Source organism: Lytechinus variegatus, chromosome 15, assembly GCF_018143015.1.
Source record: "Lytechinus variegatus isolate NC3 chromosome 15, Lvar_3.0, whole genome shotgun sequence".
Lineage (NCBI taxonomy): Eukaryota > Metazoa > Echinodermata > Echinoidea > Temnopleuroida > Toxopneustidae > Lytechinus > Lytechinus variegatus.
In genome coordinates, this window is record NC_054754.1 from 19295894 (window position 1) to 19318862 (window position 22969).

A 22969-nucleotide genomic window follows, 5' to 3' on the forward strand; every position below is an offset into this window, starting at 1 on the left:
CTGCAACTACTGGCATTTCTCTTTAAAAATAATTTCTTAAAACTAGATACCTTTTTTGATAGAACTTGGTCTCCCTCTTCATGTTCCATCATTCAAATATTCAGTCAATAGACACAACTGAATGATAACCCCTTTAACATACATACAAAACAAAATAACTCCCTCCCCAATACAATTACATATTTACAACGCTCATGAAATATAATTGGAGTCCAACTGGCAAAGAGAGAATAAAGAAATAAAAAATACTGATGGCTTTTATACCCATCAAAATTTCATATTAAATTAATTTCAAGTGTGATAAAAGCAAGAATTATTTACACGATACTAGTATCTTATTCACTACACTTTCATACATACTAAATAGTATAATGGCCAAAGCACCAGAACTTTTCTGCTTCTGATAACTGAAATTAGGTTTTCTAATGACCACTCTATTCTGTGTTTGCCTTTGGTGTTGGCGGGCCATGACCAAGACAGGAGGCTGTAGCAGATAGAAAAGAGGTCTTCTGAAATCTAGAAATAAGGTTCAAGAGAGCAATATCTTCTATTACGTAAATCAAATTCTACGAACGCTTTATAGTCTCAAATTTTCCCAAGTTGATGGTGTATACAGCTGCATTCTGTTTTTGTTTAAGTGAATATCACAGAGCTTATGAGAACATAAGGTAAAAAATGGAATAAAGATTATCCAATATACTCATCAACAACATCAAATCCCTCGCCAAGAGTACCAAGATCAAAGAAATCTTCTTCTCCCATGACGCCTTCAAAATCATCACCCATATCTCCTTCAAGATCCTCACCTACGACGGTCTTTCTTGGTTCTATGTCGGGGCTATCTTTTATTACAATCACATCTGATTTATTGGAGGATTTTTGTTGAGATGACAGCCTTGAGGAGCTTCGAGTTGCGACAGGGGTCTGTTTGGAGGAGGGTTTTGCAGGAGTGCTCTTTGGCTCCTTGCTCCTGCTTCGCTCCCGCGAGCTGGAAGTTGGGTCTTTGCTCCGTGACTCCCTACTCTGGGACTGTTTACCTGAATCCTGGGATCGACCTCTGCGAGAGGAACTCCTGGTGCTTCTAGATGGATGGCTCTCTTGAGGTAGGTTGTATGCTTTTCTTGTTTCCCTCATTTCACGGTCTCTCTTTTCCTGTCCAGCCTTCTTCTCTTTTTCCCTTCGCTCCCTATCTTCCCTTTCCCTCTGTTCCCTGGCTTCTTTTTCCCTCAATACCCGAGCTTGTTTTTCCCTGGCTTCTTTTTCCCTCAATTCCCGAGCTTGTCTTTCCCTTGCTTCTTTTTCCCTTAATTCCCGAGCTTGTCTTTCCCTGGCCTCTCTTTCCCTCAGTTCCCGAGCTTGTCGTTCCCTCTGTTCCCGTTCCCTTGCTTGTCTTTCCCTCAATTCCCTTGCTTCTCTTTGCCTCAATTCCTGAGCTTGTCTTTCCCTTCGTTCTCTAGCCTCTATTTCTCTCTGTTCCCTCGCTTCTCTTTCCCTCTGTTCCCTCGCTTCTCTTTCCCTCTGTTCCCTAGCTTCTCTGTCCCTTTGTTCCTTAAGTTCTATTTCCCTCAGTTCTTGAGCAACTCTTTGTTCTGCTTGCTCTCTCATTTTATCCATGGCTAATCTCCTTTCCCTTTCCTCCCTATCTTTCCTCTCATGTTCAGCTCGAATTCTTTCTTGTTCTTCTATTTTCCTCAAAAGAGCAATTTTCCTTTCTTTTTCTTTCTTTTCTGCCTCTTCTCTGACTCTCCTTTCCTGGGCACGAAGCTCTTCAATGGCCCTCTGCTCCTGTTCCCTCTGCTGCTCTTGTCTCTGCATCTGAGCTCTTTGCTCCTGTTCCCTCTGTTCCTGGGCCATCTGCTCCTGTGCTCTCTGCATCTGAGCTCTCTGCTCCTGTTCCCTTTGCATCTGAGCTCTTTGCTCCTGTTCCCTCTGCTCCTGGGCCATCAACTCCTGTGCCCTCTGCATCTGAGCTCTTTGCTCCTGTTCCCTCTGCATCTGAGCTCTTTGCTCCTGTTCCCTTTGCATCTGAGCTCTTTGTTCCTGTTCCCTCTGCTCCTGGGCCATCTGCTCCTGTGCTCTATGCATCTGAGCCCTCTGCTCTTGAGCTCTTTGCTCTTGCATCCTTTGCTCCTGGGCAATTTGTGCTCTCTGCATCTGAACCCGTTGCTCCTGTACCCTTTGCTCCTGGATCATTTGCTCTTGTGCTCTCTGTAGCTGAACCATTTGCTCCTGTGCTATTTGCTTCTGAACCATCTGCCCTTGTGACATCTGTCCCTGACCTCTCATATTGCCAAGCTGCGCCTCGCGAGCTAGCTTCTCTCTCAGCATTCTTTCTTGCTGTACATGGACTTCAATCACCTTCTGCGCTTGCTGTTGCTTGGCAGCAAGAATCAATTCTTCATGCAACTTTTGCTGAGCAGCAAACCTTTCCCTGAACAACATATCTTCTGCTCTCAATTTATCTTGCAAAAGAAGCTCTGCTCTCAGCTGTTGTTCATGCTGCAGCTCCACCTGTAACTGCTCTTGTAAAAGCCTCTCCTGAAGCAACTTCTGTTGCATCAGTGCTTCTCTCTCACGTTCCCTCTCTGCAAGCTGCTCCAGTTGCATCTCCTGAGCCTTCAGCTTCTCAATCTTCCGTTGCTCCTCTCTCATTTTCATCTCCAAGACCCGCATCTCCCTCGCCTTTTCCTCGCTCTTCTGCTGCTCTTCCAGCAGTCTCTGTTGGAGCTTTATCTCTCTGTCCTGTCTGTCTTTCTCTTCTCGAACCTGGTGGCTTCGAAGCTGGTTCCTCAGCTTTTCAATCTCTCGCTGCCGTGCTGGTGTCATCCCATTCTTCTGTGCCTCTTCCTGGAATGTTGTGATCTTCTTTATCAGTTCTTCTTTCATCAAGACCTCGGTTAAATGCTGGTCTTTCGGGCGTTGGGGGACCACTATCTGAGTTCTGCCAACGGTCACCTGACTGCTGCTGCTTGGTGTAACAGTTTGGGGAGAACCAGAAACTTCTGGTCTTGACTCTTCTGGAGTTTTTTTGTCAGCTACAAGAAACAATGGTGAGAGAGAAATAAAAAACTCATTTGTTTTGATGCACAGGACAGATATACATGTAGTTATATAAATTGCAACTATTCCTAGTAGAGGGTGATCTACAGCATTACAGCCTATCACCCTTGAATAATTACACATACCCTTTGAATCGTCCATTTTCAGAATTCTCAGAAATTCAATATTCTAGTTATAAGGCAAATAAGTAATAACTTGGTCATGGTTGACTTAAAAAAAATAGGCTATACGGTCAAACTTGCTATAGCCACTGCCTCTAAAGAAGGACCACTTGCAGATGAAGATCACAAATTCAGCTTTCCATGGTCAGGTTACCCTACTGAGACCTGTATTATATGGCGGTCTCTAAACCAGCAGTATGTGGATAGCCCTGTAACTGCAGTTGTGAAATGCTATTGAGTGTAACCATAAAAATAGAAAAAAAATTGTCCTAAGGGCCCGAATGCACAAAGGTGGTTTTGAAAACCCGTGGTTTATGCAGATTTCCTGTATAAATTACGCTTATTTTACTGCGTATATTAAGAAATGTCCAATACCAGAGCTGTCAACCTGAACAAGAACATTTCAGTATTTTCAAGGATGAAAATTAGTATTTTGGTGAGGAAATTAATATTTTCACAGGAATACCATTAGACAACACATAAACTGAAACTTAAGAAATCAGTATTTTGCATGAAACCATCAGTATTCTTCTATATTTTCAGTACTAAATACGGAAAATCAGTACTACTTCGCAGCTCTGCAATACTGATGTGCGCTTTTGTCACAGTACGCCAAATTGATGCCTGTTCCCGTGGTTATTTACGCTATTTTATTATTCATGAGTCCACTGTTTTGAATAATGACTCCACTCTTCAAACAGTGGACTTATGAATAAAATAGCGTATCTAACCATGGTAACAGGCGTCAATTTAGCGCGCTGTGACAAAACCGTGCATCCGCATTGGACATTTTTATACATGCGCCCAATACACGCTAAATTAGGCTTAATTTATACACAAAATCTGCATAAATCACGGATTCAAACCACCTTTGTGAATTCGGGCCAATGTGTCTGGGTGTGATTATCCTCTGTATTGGTTAACCTAAGGAGTGGGTGGGTTGTGCTGGTTAGCAATGGATGGTATTTTCCTTTTGAGGGTGGTGGGATCAATCTAGCTAGAGGTAATTTTTCATGTTGCGATTGTCCTCAAGGGAAACTGAAAATATTTGGTCTCTGTCTGGGGAATAATTTCCCTTCAGTGGGGTCTCGAAGAGTTCAATATTCTGAACATAACCGACAACTACCCGTCTGTCTCAGTTTTAAGTAGTGTAGAGGTGTTGCGGCTCAGCGGATAAGTCTCCTGACTTCCAACCACAAGGTCTGGGGTTCAAATCCAACCGCAGCACTCGAGTCCTTTGGCATGGCATTTATCTACGTTTGCCACTCTCTACCCAGGTGGGTGTTTCATAAAGCTGTTTGCCTTATAATCCCCAATAAACATTCAATCATCTTCCAAAAGGATCACCGGTCGTTCTTAAAGTCACTGTTTACGTTAATACAAACAGCTTTATGAAACTGTCCCGGGGTAGTAAATGGGTAAATTTCAAAACCTTACTCATCAACTAAGAATATACTACCGAACTTACAGAGTTTCTTGGCTTTGGCCTCCAATTGCTGCATGAGGAGATTTTCATGGCGATTACGGATCTGAAAATTCAAAAAGAAAAAAAAATCATGAAAAAAGTGCATGTATCGGTATTCACTCATTCTCCATCTAACAAATTCAGTGAACTCTGGAGAATTCAACCTTCTATAGGTCAAACAATTGCTTTGAAGATAAATGCCAGTTGTGGTAACTATCTCAAAATGAGTTCGAACAGAATCCAATGAAATTACCACCAAAGTTTTTGTATATATTAGTAAAAAAATATGTGCCAAATAGCTGTGGAAGAAAATGCATAATTGCTGAGAAATTAGCAAAATAAGCAGGGAATTCCATTTAATGTCAGGTATTTTTTCGAAGCAATATAAATACACTGTCCCACATATGCTTTTCTGTGTTGGTGATGATCAGAATTATCGATTTTGAGTTAAAATTTCACAATTCCTCGCACGCACCACGAATCGTCCTCTCTGCGCACTTTGATGCGAAAGTTAAGCACACTGTATCTATTCCATGAACCGTCCTCTCTGTTACGTTGCCCACTGTGGCTTAAATAATTAACTTCAAGAAAATATAGAGATACGGGATGAAACTTTGGAACCTGAACTTTTTTAACTAAGACACTGGTAAATAATTTGCTCGCCTTGTAGGTGCACTTATTGCTGGTTAAAAAAAAAATCTTTAAATGCGTTTTCTGCCAAAGTAACTTTCGCATTGAAGTGCGCAGAGAGGACGGTTCGTGGTGCGTGCGACGAATTTTACAAAGACATGTTTACATTAATGTACCAGATCTAGATGTATGATAACATTTTGGTCACCTCCCACATTCTAATCCTTTGTCTAAATAGTCTAATCCGGTAACGTAATGAACTAAAAATTTTGAGGGGGCAAGATATGGTGTATCAGGCAAAAGATATAGTCATGAAAACCCCTTCAATAACACATTAAACATAAACTCTGGTACAGCTAGCAAGAAGTCGTAGAATTGAAGAAATCTTAGACCGATTATACATGTAAAAACTATAAATAAACAATATTTCCCCGATTGACTTTTCAGGGAAAATATTCAATTACAGAGAAATGAGCATATGTAGATTATAAAAAAAAAGAAAAATACCTATCCATTTACAGTGTGGTCCCACATGTTGATTCATGTGCAAGCTATTCCAAGAAAAGCACATGGCAATGAAATGAATAGAATTTACTAATTATCTAATTTATTTGAAATAAACTTTGTTGTTCTAAATAAGAATCCTGGCATATGACAAACACTTAAAGGATTGCCTCTAGCCATTTCCTATAAAAATCAGATTTCTATACCAAAACTTGAACTTGACTCTAAAAGTCGAGTACTTACCAAAGTCTTGGTATGATGTTTGTTGCTCCTACAGTGAACCTCAAAGGCCAGTTTCTTGGTATTAAAGAACTTGGAACAGACCTTGCAGAAGAAGCCTGTCACTGGAATGATGTAGTTTAGGCCTTGAAAAAATATCACAGTAATAGGGATATCACGATTAATACCACTGCTTTGTGACAATGGCCTAATTGCTGTAAAGGCGACCGCACAACTTACGATTGGTCTGCGACTCAATTTTGGAATATACGTAGTAGAATTTGATGCTAATATTGAGACTTGGAATGGAATATCTTACTGTGTAATGTTCAAAATCATCTTACAAATACCTACGTTCAAATCTGTGACTATGCTATCATCCTTCTTAGAATAAAAGCCAATTAATATCTAGTTGTAATGACGTCATAGCAGTCGTACGATTGGCTACGATTTGAAACTAATTTGGCCTTTACTCCAAAATAAAGGCTTGCAATCTTTCAAAATGGTTATATTAGTATTCTTTCAATTAAATCTAACCTCAAATAAAATTATATGTTCAATTCGCATTTTCAGAAAATGAGCAAAATGCGATTTGTTCCAAAATTGGATCGCGAACAGTTGTAAAGTGTGCCGTGGCCTTTAATACATCATGCAGTTTCTGACACATTCAATTAATGCTTTTTGCACGTCTTCATTCCCCAGTAAATGTATATGCCAAGTCTTTTGAGAATTGAGCGGAAAAACAGAGCCAGTAGCTGCTAAACAAAATTTAGTACAGACCCACAAATCCTACTCTAAACACGTAGGCCCAAAATTCACAAAGGTGGTTTTGAAAACCCACGGTTGAATCCATGGTTTATGCAGATTTCCTGTATAAATTACGCTTATTTTACCGCGTATCGGGCGCATGTATTAAAAATTCCAATGCTGATGCACGCTTTTGTCAGTGCGCTGAATGGACGCCTGTTACCATTATCAACAACGCTATTTTATTCATGAGTCCACTGTTTAAATATGGGACTCATGCATAAAAACAGTGGACTCATGAATAAAATAGCGTTAATAACCATGGCAACAGGCGTCAATTTGGCGCACTGTGACAAAAGCGTGCATCAGCATTGGACATGTTTTTTACACGCGCTAAATTAAGCGTAATTTATACAGGAAATCTGCATAAACCAACCGTGGGTGTTCAAAACCACCTTTGTGAATTCGGGCCGTAGTGTTGACTCTTGGGGCAAAAATACATCCTTTATAATACAGTTCTATCTTAAATTTTTACACCCTCCCAAATTTGACAATAAACATGTACATGTAACTTTCCTAGTGAAAATAGATACCCTTTTTTTCATTACATGTATTTGAGTGTTTTTGACACCCTTATCACATTGCGTACGTAACGTGCCCTATCTTGAAAAAGACATCATTTTTACGTTTTTTGGGGGGTTGAGCATGGTATCCACTTGCCAATGTAAGTGGCCCCCCCCCCCCGGCATAGTTCCAACACTATCCAAACTTACACCTATCAGATGCTTAATCTGTAATTAAGGCACAGACTCTGATTAATATTAGAACGAGTGGGTCTTCACATATTAGAACTTGCTGGGAATTGTGACATGTGCCTGTAATCTAAGCTATTACATGTACAAATTGATGCAGAGGTTCGAACCCAGGTCACATCTTTTGGATAGTGACAGTAAAGGACGGTCCAAGACGTAACTTATCAATATCTGATTGATGCACACAGACATATATGCTGGCCTGAAAGAAAAGGCATTTCTGTACAAAAGTCATTGGCAGGGACCTTATTTTAGGCTGCATACCGGTATTTACACCACTTAACCCTAAATAGACTGGACTATTTCAATGCCCAAGAAGACAGGGGGGGTATGATCTCGGCCGTTGATCACGGGATTGCGACGAAAATTGGCACATGCGATACCCATGGCATAATCTACAAAACTATATTAAAGATCGAAGTCTGCAAAAAATCTCATTGCAAATTAATTATGCCAATTTATGCATTTGCTCTTATTAACTAAATAATGACCCTAAAATGCTGATTGGTTCACAGACACTCTACAGGAATCTGATAAAATAAATTCATTATCACATTTATTTTCACATGTATGTTATTGTTTTCTAAATTTCTTACATGTATGTATTTCTTTATATTTTGACTTTGTTTTTTATTGTTTTGTGGAAATTGCTGGGTACTTTATTTTTACCTTTAACAAGATAAAATTGATTGATTTTAATCAGTAAAAGCAAAAATAATGACACATTAGGAATTTTGGCTAAAAACAATATTTGCACTGAATTTGTACACAACTTCATCTTTTTGAGCAATTTTGGGTCGGCATGCACTTATGAAATGTTGCGTAATTTTGGAACCGAATACCCAGGGGTCGCAATTTTGGTCTCAAAGAGTTGCGCGAGACTTGTAAGTACAAAGTCAACAAGCGATGCCCTCTCCCCCCAGTCTAAATAGGGTTAACTCCAGTAAAGGGTTTGCCAAGCAGATGGGTTGATATCCGTAAGATTGCAATATACGGTACTGACTTGTAATTGCATGCGATTGTTCAAGGGAGATGACTGGATTATACAACTCCCAAGAATGCTCTGTAATCTGATTTGTCCAAATCGGATCACATGATATTCAGCGAATTGCACTATTGCTTCCAAAATGCACTATCCTGCACTCTGACTCTGACGTCAGAGTGCAGGATAGTGCGAGGTCTGGAATTATCTAGAATTTAGAAAAAAATATAGCATTTGGGGCAACTCAGTAACATGGGGTTGTATAAAACAAACAATGCACGCATTCTTGTGCATAGAGGACCTAACTATGCTCAACACGCCAAATGGATATACCGAACTCGGTCCTGCGGACCTTGGTGCAGTATATCCATTGGCTCTTCATTATTTGGCCCTGCATGCACGCGCTTCCATGTATACTGTACTTACCGATCATCTCATTATCTGTTACCCCTGGAATACGCTCATGTTGACTTAATATGTCCTCTTCCTTCAATGGACTATGGGTGTCACCTTCATTGGCAAGGGACCCAGAACTATAGAGGGCGATAGATTAGAGAGGGGGGGTGTAAGAGAACAAAGAGTTGGGAAATGAAAATAAACTGCAATAAAATTGGTATGGAGCTGTTGCCTCATGTACAAAAATAAAAAAAAATCTATTTGGTTTATTTCTCATCCCTTGTTTCTATTATGAGGGAGTACGCTGGTAATTTAAGCTGCAATAATAAACAAAATTATTGAAACAATAATTTCAAATTGAAAAGATAACGATGGAAATTACCCAAGATGTCCACATGATGATGATATAAAGAAGATCTATAAAAAGAATTCACCGCAAACAATAAGTATACCAGATGAGTTTGATTTACAGTTGACTTCAAATCTGATTGCCAGAGATAAATTCAACATCTTCAAAAAGTGCACAAATATATAGTTCTTTAAAAGCAAGTATTATGTTATCATGCAGAGAAATATCAATGTACCAAAAATCAAGCAATTATCAATATCACCTAAGTAAAGATTGTAATCATAGTTATGATTCATGATGACATCTATATCTATAAATTACATAAGAGAAATAATAAATCTCTGTTTACCTGTAAAGTAAAAAGGTTAGTCATATTTAATCAAGTAAATTGAAATGTATAATGAATTTATTATATTTGTTCAAAGTGTTCTGTTTTCAATAACAGAGAAAACACCAACATTTTTGGACTAAGCAAAAACAATAATTCTACTGGGTAAAGAAGATTCAAGTATTATTCTAAAGGTTGGTTTTAACCCCCCCAAAAATCATTTGCGGATGACTCCAATTTCTCTTAAACCAATACGATCGGAGAATGATGTTCAGTCATAACTGTGGAAGAGCCGTGGTGTGGTGGTCCTGACTCTTGCCTTGTAAACAGAGGGTTGTGTGTTTGAATCCCACCTTGGACTGACGTCCTTTGGCAAGGCATTAATCCACACTTTGCCACTCTCGACCCAGCTGCTAAATAGGTACCCGGTAGGATGCGAAGGATATCGTATGTTTGAGCTTGCTAGTGCCATATGAGGCTGCAATGAATGCAAGGAATGCTCCCAAGGGAGTGGAACTTGTGCACTTTTCGTGTGGGATTGAAATGAATCCAATGACCAGGGTAATAATATGCTGTAAAGTGCATTGAGCCATTTCTGGGAAGAGCGCTATATAGAATTGGCTATTATTAAGCGAAAACAGCAATAGCCATTGACAGAATGTCTTGAAGATGCAGCCCAAAAGCAGATACAACCACAGAAGCACCGAACACCCATGTTTCTTGTGATACCTCTGTGGAAGCACAGGGCCACCAGGTACAGATGTGTCCTAAGAAGCATTTAACAGGCAGATAAGTTCTTGCAGTACTTTGTATATTGGTTGTTTTGGATACATCCTTGAAATTAGCATATTAAAACCTTTGAAAGCATGAAGCACAGGTACAGATATAGATATATCCTATAAAGCCTTCCAGATAAGTCATCAGAAGAACTATAGATAAATCTAGATGTCCTCAGAACTATCAAAGAAAAATCGCTGGAAGCAAAGAGCAATGGTCGTAACAGAGATGCATTCCACGAAGCCTTTCAGATACATCGTAAGAACTATCATGGCTGTACATCATTATAAAGCCGAGAACATGGAGATACAGCAACTCAGGTGATGAAGCTTCAGTTTTATACAGCGTGTGGATATGCCATTGGTTGCGCTCCTTTCAGATACCCAGTGGCAAAAGATTATTCCGATACTACAGAGCCCACACCTTCACAATGGCTGCAGTTAGGATCTAGCCAGTTTGTAGAATCTACCGTAGGACAGTCAATGACTGTTTGCTTGTGTTGCAATAAATAGCTTTCATGTCATCTACCGAATTTTTGCCATGGCCAGGATTCTTAAATGTCTCTGATTCTGACTGTTTCTTGATCACATAGCCCAATATCCATAAACTTTCTCATCAGAAGCATGGAAGGAGTGTCCTGTCATGACTTGTAGCTTATAGTGCTCCTGTCATTTTATTGCTGGCATTTAAAACAAGCCCGAACTGCACAAAGAAAATGGTCAGTGTCAAGTAGTGGCACACACCACAGCCATCATGGCAGATATTGATAGGGTTTCTGCTGGATCTTTTGGTTGCTTCTCCATCAACAGGTCATCTATGACATGAGAAATCATTCTTTTCTTCACAATCATGAAATTTGAATTGTTTTGGTAGCTCTCCCTTGGTAGGCTACAAGATTCATCAAACCTACATTGTAGAAAGCATAGTTGCTGACACAGCAAGACAATCTGTTTAGAATGGAATAGAAGAGGGGAGAGTATATCGCCACAAGTCTCTGTTCGAAGGGGGTTACATCCTCCCCAATCTATCTGGTAGACTAGTCATTATCTTAAGCAAGTACGGTTCTTTCCTTCCAGTTCCTTCAAGATGTTGGTGAAGACATCATGGTTACTTGATGGTTACTAATAGCAGACCTTTTTGGTTGAGAAGATACCGGTTTTTACTGTGTTTTAGTGCACTTTGCAGAACTTTCACTTTAGGCTTTCCTTGATTTCTGGTCCTTACCAGTAATTGTTTCTCCTGATAATCTATGTCATCATGCAGATGGGTAGGGATCCCTCGGTCTTCATCGACTATACTGCTCCTATAGGTTTTTCCCTATGGTATCTAATGCTGGTTTGGTTGTATCACCAGATCTTGAGTCCAAAGAGCTCAAAAGTCTGACTGGTGGCTCTTCTATCAAATAGTACTCTGTGATTTTCAATGGATCCTTTGCCATTATCAGGGCCAAACCTCTAAGTGCAAATACAAGACGTCTGTCCTTACCAGTAAAAATAAAAATAATTGCCATCAGCTTTACTTTCTTTCAGATCACCAGGACTATGGATCAGACTGTTTACTCTCCTGACTGGCCATGGCCTCTACTGTACACATAGCTCTCTTCAATGGACAAGGTTGCAGGATCCCCTGAACACTCCTTTACAGATACATCAATTTTGTGCTCCCTTGAAGATGGTTGCAAATTGGACTCTCACTGTAGCTGCTCCAATGGTTCACCTACTGACAATTGTTCCTCCAGAGTTCTGAACTCCTATAGTCCTTAAAATTTGTTTTCCTGATAGTCTTTGTCATCATCCAGATCGGTAGGAATCCATCAGACTTCGACCTTACTGCTCTTCAAAGAAGTTCACTGTGGTATCCATTGCTGGTTTCGTTCATCACCAGAATCTACAATCCAAACAGATCCTCAAAAGACTGACTGTTGGCTCTTCTGTCAAACAGTTCTCTGTGGTACATTATGGATCCTTTGCCATCATCAATCTCCAAGTGCTAATACAAGATGGCTATCCCTACAACAAATATAAATTCGGCTTCACATTTTTTCACATCACCAAGAATACAGATCAGCTTGTTCGCTCTCCTTACTGGCCATGGGCTCAGTCGTCAATCATAGGATTTTCATTGGACAAGGTTGCAGGACCTCCAGAAGACACCTTTACAGATACATCAATGTCCTTTTTCCTTGAGAATGGTTGCTGGTTGAACTCTCTCTGGCCACTCCAACAGCTCACCTACTGTCAGCTGTTCCTCCAGAGTTCTGGTGGTCATTGTTAATCAAACGACTCCTCTGGTCTTTACCAGCCGTTTCTCCTGATAGTCTTTATCAACATCCAGATGGGTAGGGTTCCCTCATTCTAGATTGACTCTCAAAGTACTTCCTGCGATATTCATCACTGGTTTGGTTGTAACACCAGAATCTAGAGTCCAAAGAGATTAATAGGCTGACTGATGGCTCTTCAATCAGTTTGCTATGGTTCTATATGATACTCTATGTGGATCTTTTCCCATCATCAGGACCAAACAAGATGTCCATCCCTGCAATATTGCCATCAGCTTCACTTTCTATCACATCACCAGGACAACATGATTTCTCAATTCTTTCTTCAATCCCTACTGGATATCTTTGAAATAATGCAAGAACGCAGTTGGCGACACCATTCTCATAAAATATTCAATTTGACCCTACTTCAGAAAGAACCAGTATCCCAAGCGCAAAGGCTGATTGCAATGACAAATATATTAGTGACCGGCTCAAGAGAGGACATATATTGTGCCGAAAGAAGCATCTTTCGTTTTGGTGCTGCATATGACTGGCTTTTTCATGAAGGGAGTGTTTCTTTTCTAAATCATGAACAGTGTAGTCAATCACCGCATGACCTAATTTGATCATCAACCCTAAAAACAGCAAGTTCTATTTTCAATACCTCCAAAGATAAAGTGTATGCTTGAACAAAGAATTCTGCATTAAACATTTTCAGTCTGTTCAATCATTCGCTTGAGTGAATGAATACTCTAGGTTTTAGGGACTAAAGTATAAAGATAAAAATCCCAAATCATTCACCATCAAACACCCATATTCATTGTCTAGACAGCCTCTGCATCAAATAAAACAATCTTCTAACAAATTGAAAACTTCCAATACGAATATGTCAAAGTCTGTGCTCAGACAATGGAAGCTAAACAGTTATAAAGATTCTCCCCTCAGGAGATGAGATCCTCATTCATACAGACACTTATAAAAACCTGGCAAACCATTCATTATTCCATTCTGCATTACAGAGGTGGCTTTGACTCACTCTATATTTGTAAAGTGAGTACATGCATCATCACCTTGTACACTGTTCTTTGTGCGAATATGCTTTTGTCTACTCTATGTCTGTCATAAAAGACTAAAAAAGAATGCTGTTTAACATCAGAGATTTTCAAAGACCACAGCTTCACGGTCTCTGACCTCATGATAGCATTAAGTAAATCCCACAGAGTTATGATAAATCTGGCATATTAAAAGGAAGATTATTGTGTGGAATTTGACACCATTCAGGTCTAAACCACCCAGTGGGAAATGAGATTTTATGACCAGCAGACGTGATGTAATTCCACTTTCTATATAAGGTCATTACTTCACTTTCTCAACCTGACAGTTGCCACAGGCTATCAAAGTAGGCTTTGCCAAAGAATTTCTCGCTGGTACATGTACTTCCCCAAAAGATACTGTATCTCTATTACAGCTACTTCCTATGCTTTCCACAAAGTCTGGGGTTAGCATGTAACAATCTGGTCCCCATGAATGCTGACTGACTTTCACGAGTCATAATATATGGTGCCATCTCACACAGCTTTGGTCACACTGGATAACTATACTGTAAAGATTGAGAGAAGTGTCATCACTGCTGTTCAAAATGCGAGAAAATAGCCCTGGAAACGCAAATATTGTAGGGCAACATGTGTGTCCAAGTGCGACAAAAGCAAAATCAGAATTCTAATCAAGCCTATTAACATCTGAATCCGATGCCAATGAAATATGAGACCCAATTTATAACATCCGCTGATCCTCCTTCCATAAATGTCTTGTCCTTCCATTATTTTATCCATAAAGACTAGTTATACATCACTTCTGCAATGATACAAGTAATGTAGCCACAGAGAAATCGACATGGTCATGTAAAAAGGGAAATTTTCCAAGACCACTGATGTATAAATAGAAAACAGAACTTCAAGTTCCATTATGTTGCATTTTTTTATCAACATACGATTAGAACGCACAATCAATCTATTGAATGTTGAACTCTACAGTAATGCTTGATTTGGAAATGGCTAAATCTATTTGTCGAGTTTCATTTGCTCCCGCTCCAGTGATTAAGGAGAAAGCAAAGTTAACCATTGTTAATGAATTACTGCTATTTTTAGAATGCTTTCTCCTTCGGATCTTACCTGTCATCAACTTTTATTACTTCCTTTGCAGATTGGGTGTTGTCTGTCCAAGGAACGGAGCTAGATTCATGACTGGCCATTAGATCAGCCTGTTCACTCTCCTGACTGGCCATGGCCTCAATCATTGACAGCTCTTCATTGGACAAGGTTGCAGGGCCTCCCGAAGACTCCTTTACAGAGTCATCAATCTCCCTTTCCCTTGATGATGGTTGCTGGTTGGACCCTCTCTGTTGCCGCTCCAACAGCTCACCTACCGTACCAGACTTCCTGTAGGATGTACTGGCTTTTCCTTGAGAGTCTAAGTTAGTTGAGCCTTTCGCTCCTCTTGAGCTGGAGATGCTAGCATCTTCCTTTTGCTTCAGGTCTGCACTGGCCTTGTCCTTGCTGGCACTCTTAGGGCGGTTGTAATACTCTAAAAGAGCTTCTTCTTTCTCTCGACGAACCTTGAGCTTCTCAAGATGCTCAGGGGTCAAGCAGTGTTTTATGAAAAGCTAAATAAAAGTGAAGCAGACATCAGATACAGTTACATACCTGTTGACACTTAAAGCCATAAAAGTATTGACAATCATCCAAGGAAGATAATAATACAGAAATGGTAGTTTCCTACACATTAGATTGGAAAAAAATACATCAAGAGCACAAGGATATTCGCAAGTATCATCACCAGGTTGTCACAACAAAAACAAAATTGTTCTTTCCCTTCACTGTAATGAGAATGTTATAGAAAATAAGAATACATCTGGGGCCTGTAACACAAAACTTAGCAATGATCGTAGAACATTCTTCTACGATTGATTCCATTGACTACAATGTACAATCAATCGTGAAAATCAAGCGTACGATCAATCGCTAACCTTTGTGTTACGGAACCTGAAGTTGGTATGGCTACATTATCATCTTGATGTCACATGAAGGAGGACTAATTTGAACATTCTTATATTTGCTCTCCCGAAAACCACATAAACAACCTAAAATATACATTAAAAAAATATTTAAATATATCTTTGGCAGAAAGAATTTTTTGGGGTATGTGTTCCCTTTATCACAATAACATCTTGATACTCTATCAGTAGTTAACATCGAAAAACAATACATCCAGAGAATAAAGTTTTGACAAAAATACTGCTATTTGCAGATATAAGTTAACCTAAATTCATTCTATACTATTAAATTGCCTATTGCTTCAGCATAAAATAGCCCATGTAAGTTATAAAGCTAAATTCATACAAGTGGAATGCCTCTGGCCGTCTCACCTGCATCACGTGGTTCAATATAGCAGCAGTGCTGACTTTGAATACTACTCTAACTCACACAAGATGTTCAGTGATACATGGTTACTCTTATGTCCACTTTTTATGAACGAGACCAATAAACTTACAGAGATATGATGGTTATTCAACAAAAAACCCCAACAAAGCCAAAGTTCATTGACCTTACATGACCTTTGACCTTAATCATGTGACCTGAAACTTGAACAGGATGTTCAGTGATACTTGATTACTCTTACATGTATGTACAAGTTTCATGAATCAGATCCATAAACTTTCAAAGTTATGATGGTAATTCAACAGATACAACCAATTCGGCCAAAGTTCATTGACCTTTGACCTTGGTCATGTGACCTGAAACGCGCACAGGATGTTCAGTGACATTTGATTACTCATATGTCCAAGTTTAATGAACTAGACTAATAAACTTTCAAAGTTATGATGGTAATTCAACAGATACCCCCGATTCGGCCAAAGTTCATTGACCCTAAATGACCTTTTACCTTAATCATGAGACCTGAACCTTGCACAAAATGTTCAGTGATGCTTGATTACTATTATGTCCAAGTTTCATGAATCAGATCCATAAACTTTCAAAGTTATGATGGGAATTCAACAGATATCCCCAATTCGGCCAAAGTTCATTGACCCTAAATGACCTTTGACCTTCGTCATGTGACGTGAAACTCATGCACGATATTCAGTGATACTTGATTAACCTTATGTCCAAGTTTCATGAACTAGGTCTATATATTTTCTAAGTTATGACATTTCAAAAACTTAACCTCAGGTTAAGATTTCGATGTTGATTCCTCCAACATGGTCTAAGTTCATTGACCCTAAATGACCTTTGACCTTGGTCATGTGACATGAAACTCTAATAGGATGTTCAGCAATACTTGAAAACCTTATGGCCAAGTTTCATGAACTAGGTCCATATACTTTCTAAGTTATGATGTCATTTCAAAAACTTAACCTCAGGTTAAGATTTGATGTTGACGCCGCCGCCGTCTGAAAAGCGGCGCCTATAGTCTCACTCTGCTTCGCAGGTGAGACAATAAATGATCGTTGCACACTATCAAATTGACTATTGACACAGCATTTTTAACCTAAATTCATTAAACGATAGTTCGAAACCATCAAATTGATTACTGATTTGGCATGTAGTCCATGTACATTTAAGATTATCTATTTGTATTATACTTCTCACTTCAAGGCCTACGAAGTCTCAACAATGAACATCTAGCAAGCTATTACTATTTCAGATGAAGTTTTCTAGTTACACATCCGAAATTGCTCCAACATCCCATTTTGAATATTTTCCTTGCCAAAAATAAACGAAATAATACGAAAGAGCAACACTTCAGCTTTCTATTGATACCCTATTAAATACCTCATACTAAGATTGTTATCATTGATTAGTCAAAACTGCCTCTTGTATTCAAAAGCAATTCATTTAGCTACAGTATGTATGGTGCCAGTGGCACAAATGAGGTAACAATAAAAAGGTAAGGAAGTGCTCCTTTAAATGAATTCTGGTAAATGTTAATTGTAATATTTAAAGATTACCATTCTACAGATCACCTTTTATTTTTTTATATGCACAGTATAGCAAATCGCTTGATGCAGTGACATTTGCTCCTGCGACAATTGCTCTTGCGACAATTGCTCTACTGACCAATGACCAAGTTTAACCCTGGATTTAACAAAATGACTATACCCTATCCTAAACCTCACATAAATCTCTATATTGCAACACTAACCCAACTGTACATGTATATCTTAGACGAAATAAAGCCCAGGGGAGCGTTTCATGAAAGTCCCATTTTATCCGACAGTTGCCAGATGAACAGCGCCTCTCAGCCAATCAGAATCAAGGAAAGATGTCAGATCTGACAACTTGTCAGACAAAAATGTTCATGAAACGCCCTCCAGATAAATTGTCGCCGGAGCAAATGACGTGCCACCAATCCACATACTCTCTACGGTCATGATAAGATGCTTTTACAAGCCAGAACAGCTTTCTAATAAAGAAAGCTTACAGACGAGGAACTTACCGCTTGAGTTGTGAAGTTTAGAGAGCAAATAATGCACCTAAAGTCACCCTTTGTTTTAGACTTGTCAGTCCACTGAAAGTTAAGGTTCTTCTGAAATGAATAAAGAGGACGAAGATGTACAGTAAGCCTATATCATACTGCAGGCCTACATGGTGAAATGTTTATGATCGCTTCCTCGTTTGAAAGTGGATATAAATAAAATCAATTAAAAAGGACTGTAAATGTAGTTTCACTGAAAAGATGTACTATGGTGTATTACTTCCACACAGGTTAGAGACAAATGCGACTGTCTCCAACAAAAACAAAAAGTTGCCATGAGTGTTTCAGTATTAAATGGGCCAAAATAAGAAACTATGAGTGCAATGTCAGTTTAAGGTAGTTGCCATTTTATGAAAGAAAACATTCCTTTCTGTCATATATCAAAATGCCAGGTTCAGACCTTCCAGTGATTGATATAATGATCCATATGTGCCAACACACAGAATGTAAGCTACTAGAATATGAGCCCTATTCATTATCATTTCTTTTAAATATACAGTAACTATGAAAAATCAATAAATCAGTAAAATTTGATGTTATGTTTTAGAAAATGATGGCATTATGCCCTTTAATACTACGTGTGCCCAAATTCTGAGCTGTGCAGAATTGCTGGAGCACTTTTTTGATGTGAAGCATTAATTGCACATTATTTGACAGGGTTAACTCGATAATGCAATATTGCTCTGTAAGTCTTTGGGCTTCAGCTTGATATCATCATTAAAGTAAAATAAAATGATTTAAATCGAATACAGACAGCTTTGGTCAACATAGAGAAGTACTGACTCACCTTGTCTCCTTTCTGGTTTCCTTCTTTCTGGTTTTCTTTCCCGGCTGTCCTCAAGATCCCCCGGATTTTATTCACAGCTGCATGCGCCGTTTCCTTGGCCATCTCCTCCATAATCATCTGTGAGACAGGTCCGTCACCATCGCTGTCTATGTCCATGGGTTGCTGCACCAGGTCATCCTTGCTAAATGCCTTCTTAACGTGTTCCTGGGTTTTCGCTATATTAGCTAGGCTCGTCGGTTCTTCCTTCTTGGCTTTCTCGGCCCACTCTTCTTGAGACTGTAAGACTGCTTGGTTCCAGGTCTCTTGAAACTGGTTGCCCGTCCACTGCTGGCTGGCGATGAAAGGTTTCCTGGCCTTTGAGGCATCTCGATCCTTCGATGGGCCTTGCTGGGATGATCCTCTGTCAGGGTTTTTACTGGTATCTGAATCTTTCACATTTCCTCGACTGGAACTGCGACTCTTCTGACCATCTTTATATCTGTCTCGACTGTCCCGGTCATCGATGTGCCTGTCCTGACTTCTGCTGCCTGGTTGACGATCTCTTGAACTTGGGCTAGTCTCCTTTTGTCCTCTGCTTCTGCTGTCATCCCTCCTTCTATTGTCATCCCTCCTGCGATCCTCATCCTTCCTTCGATCCTCACCTCTTCTTCGATCTTCATTCCTCCTTCGATCCTCATCTCTTCTTCGATCTTCTCTCTTCCGTCGATCCTCATCCCTCTTTCTATCTTCGTCTCTTCTTCGATCTTCATCCCTCCTTCGATCCTCATCTCTTCTTCGATCTTCATCCCTCCTACGATCCTCTTCTCTTCCTCGGGTATCATCCTTCTTTCGGTCACGATCATCCCTCCGTCCGTCATCTCTTCTTCGATCATCATCATCTCTCCTGCGATCACTCCCACTGCTTCTAAATCTATCATCCCGACCATCTCCTGGTCTATGTTCCTCTCGTCTAAGAGGCCCTTCGCTTGAGGCTCTTTCCCTCAGATTACGTTGCCTCGGATCTTGCGTTCTCTGGTCAATTTCTCGCAATTTCTTCTCTCTTGATTCCTGTTCCTGCTCTCTTGAATCCCTTTCCCTCAATTCTTGTTCTTGCATTTCGCGCTCTCTCACATTTCTTTCCCATATTTGTCGCTCCACCAGTTCGCGCTCTCTCAAGGCTCGCTCCCTGAGTTCTCGATCTCGTAACTCTCGCTCTCTTAGTTCCCGTTCCATCAAGTCTCGTTCTCCGGATCCACGAACTCTTGGATCTTGATCTCTTGCAGTCTGATCCCGGGATTCCCGATCTTCTTCCTCACCCTCGCCGGGGAAGCTAACGATGGACGTGACAACATCCCATAAAGCAGATTCTGCATTATTTTCGGCCTCCCGCTTTTCTCTCTCCTGTTTCCTTCTCTCCCTTCTTCTGGCCTTGCTGGCTGCTTTTCTTTTCTTTCCATCATCATCATCATCTCCATGGGGTGGAGCATCTGGACTATGCTGCTGCAAGTAAGCATCAAGAATTCAAATTACACTTTAAAACATTTTTCCAAAAAGACAAATGCTCATTACCTTACTTGCATCATAAAAGGAGAAGTCTATATCAGATATGATACATGTACATGCATATTTCATATTATTATGGATATGACAATATGTATGCCACAGGCACCTATAGTGAAGGTATCCTGATAGACATAACCTGGCGGAAACGAATCGTTAGTTTCAAAATTCATAACATTAACACAATGAAACACATACTGTTAATGGAAATAGGCCTAGTTGGAAATTAGAAAAATAGTACAAACAGAAACTGAAATGCGAAATATAAGTGTATTCATACAAAATTGAATATATACACGTATTTGAAAAATTGATGAAATAGCCAAAAATAATTGACAAAATATCCTAATAATTGCACTGCCAGAGCAACAATCTGAACATTGCAACATCACCACTATTGTCATTGGAATCCTGGAAGTATGACTTCTTCTGTTAACTGAATACAAAGAATATTTTCAAAGACATAAGCTGCATGTTTATTTTTCTAACACAGGAATCATTCAAATGAACGAATAAGCAGAAGACTAGTTAGGTAATGTTTTATAGTTCAGTCACCTGGTTAGATTGTTGTAAATCTCAAAACCCTGTTATCTATTAAAAGTTAAGGAATGGATAGTGAATCAATATCAACATATACTCTTCACCAACACACACATCACATAATGAACACGGGTAAAGCTGTTGGCTAGTTCAATGATCAGGTATTATAAAACCTGTTTGGCAATATATAATTGTACATTACATGTACATGTATATACAGTATACAAAAAGTTGAAGACTACAATGAGGATTTTCACTCAACTGATCAGCGCAAACAAAAAGATGAGATGGATAAAGTCCTAAAAATGACCGAATGTGCAGCTCTACTATTCAAAGTTTCGTAATTGTCCATGAAAATGTGTGATTCTACACATTAGTTTGTTGACTTAGCACTGATTTCTGTAATATCCATAGTTTTGCACATCCAGTTTAATACTGTCATGGCTTTTTACTTTGGAATGGGCAAAAGCAGAATAATCCCTGTGCAGACTCCCCTGACCCACAAACGCCTATAGATGAAATTAATACTATACATACTTGAAAACCAGGTATATGTATACCTCTCGACACAGTACATACATGTACATGTACAGTGAACATGTTCAGAGAAAATGTTTCTGACAGTATAAAACTATGTATTGTATCGCATACATGACACATACATGTACATGTGCCAATGAATGTGATAACAGATTGAAAACAATACAGCACACTAATCCTCTGTCTTGTCCTACATGTATATCAATGCCACAAAGTCAAATTGATATGACAGCCTGGATAAAATGCCATCAGAGTTCAATGCTCAGTAGAAGTATTTAAAGGTCAAGTCCACCCCAGAAAAATGTTGATTTGAACACATAGAGAATTTAAATCAAACCAGCATAGTGCTGAAAATTTGCATGTAAAATAAGATGGCATTTTAAAGTTTAGCTTATTTTTCACAAAGCAGTGAATATGCACAACTCAGTGACATTATGGGTCAGTCAATGATGTCTATCACTCACTATTTTCTTTTGTTTATTGTTTGAATTATGTAATAATTCATTTTTTTACAGATTTGACAGGACCAACTTGACTGGACCATATAGTATCAAACAATGCTAATTCTGCATGATCAGTGAGGAATAATCATTTCACTTGACGAGGAGAAAATTAGAATATTTCATATAATAAAATACAAAGGAAATAGTGAGTGGATGACGTCATCAGTCTCCTCATTTGCATACCAACCAGTATGTGCATATAATTGTTTTGTGAAATTAAGCGAAACTTTAAAATATTATAACTTTCTTATTTTAGATCCGATTTTGATGAAATTTTCAGTGTTATGCTACATGTAGTTGGATTTTTCTCTTTTTATTCAAATCAACTTTTCGTTGGGCTGGACCTTTCCTATATACACAGCAGTAGGGCAAGTTGTGGTGGTGGTGATTTTTTTTCCACCTGACTGCTAAAAAAGATGCTCAATAATACTTGTAAGAAAGCAACCAGGGGATTGAGGGCTCAGGGTCCTCTCTGAGGGACCTGGTAGTGAGGGGCACTAGTGCACCAAGTGGAAATCAAATATATATTTCCAACACAAATGGAAAACAACAAAAAGGGGCATAACAGATATCAAAGACCAATCTCCAAGGCAAATCAACAGAGCATCCATGAATATGGCCTTCGATGGACTTGGATTGATGTATAAGCATAGCTGAGGGCCCTTTCACACTTCCTGAAAAAAACGATTTAAAATCCAGATTAAATTCTGAGACAGTCCCTTCCACTGAAAAAAAGGGTGGCTGATCCCAATTAAAGCCCAAGTCCCCTTTTCACCATCCCAAAAAACTTTATAGAGTAACTCTTCTCAAGTCCAAGTCCCTTTTCCATTCACGA

The 22969-nt window shown here is 39.2% G+C and overlaps 1 protein-coding gene across 3 annotated transcripts in view; it reads right to left on the reverse strand.

Annotated features, from left to right (window-relative positions):
• Window positions 1-205: 205 nt before the first annotated feature.
• LOC121429139 (trichohyalin-like) overlaps window positions 206-22969 on the reverse strand; it is a 40498-nt gene continuing 17734 nt past the window's right edge. The window contains exons 4-10 of one of the 3 annotated variants that reach the window (XM_041626062.1): window positions 19013-20488; window positions 18187-18276; window positions 14862-15352; window positions 9007-9113; window positions 6064-6185; window positions 4690-4750; window positions 206-3035 (exon numbers count right to left, since the gene is read on the reverse strand). In XM_041626062.1, the coding sequence (XP_041481996.1) occupies window positions 688-3035; window positions 4690-4750; window positions 6064-6185; window positions 9007-9113; window positions 14862-15352; window positions 18187-18276; window positions 19013-20488 (4695 nt within the window). In that variant the 3' untranslated portion in view covers window positions 206-687. Of the gene's footprint in view, window positions 3036-4689; window positions 4751-6063; window positions 6186-9006; window positions 9114-14861; window positions 15353-18186; window positions 18277-19012; window positions 20492-22969 lie in introns of all 3 variants that reach the window. The other 2 variants (XM_041626061.1, XM_041626060.1) reach the window with 2 other exon arrangements.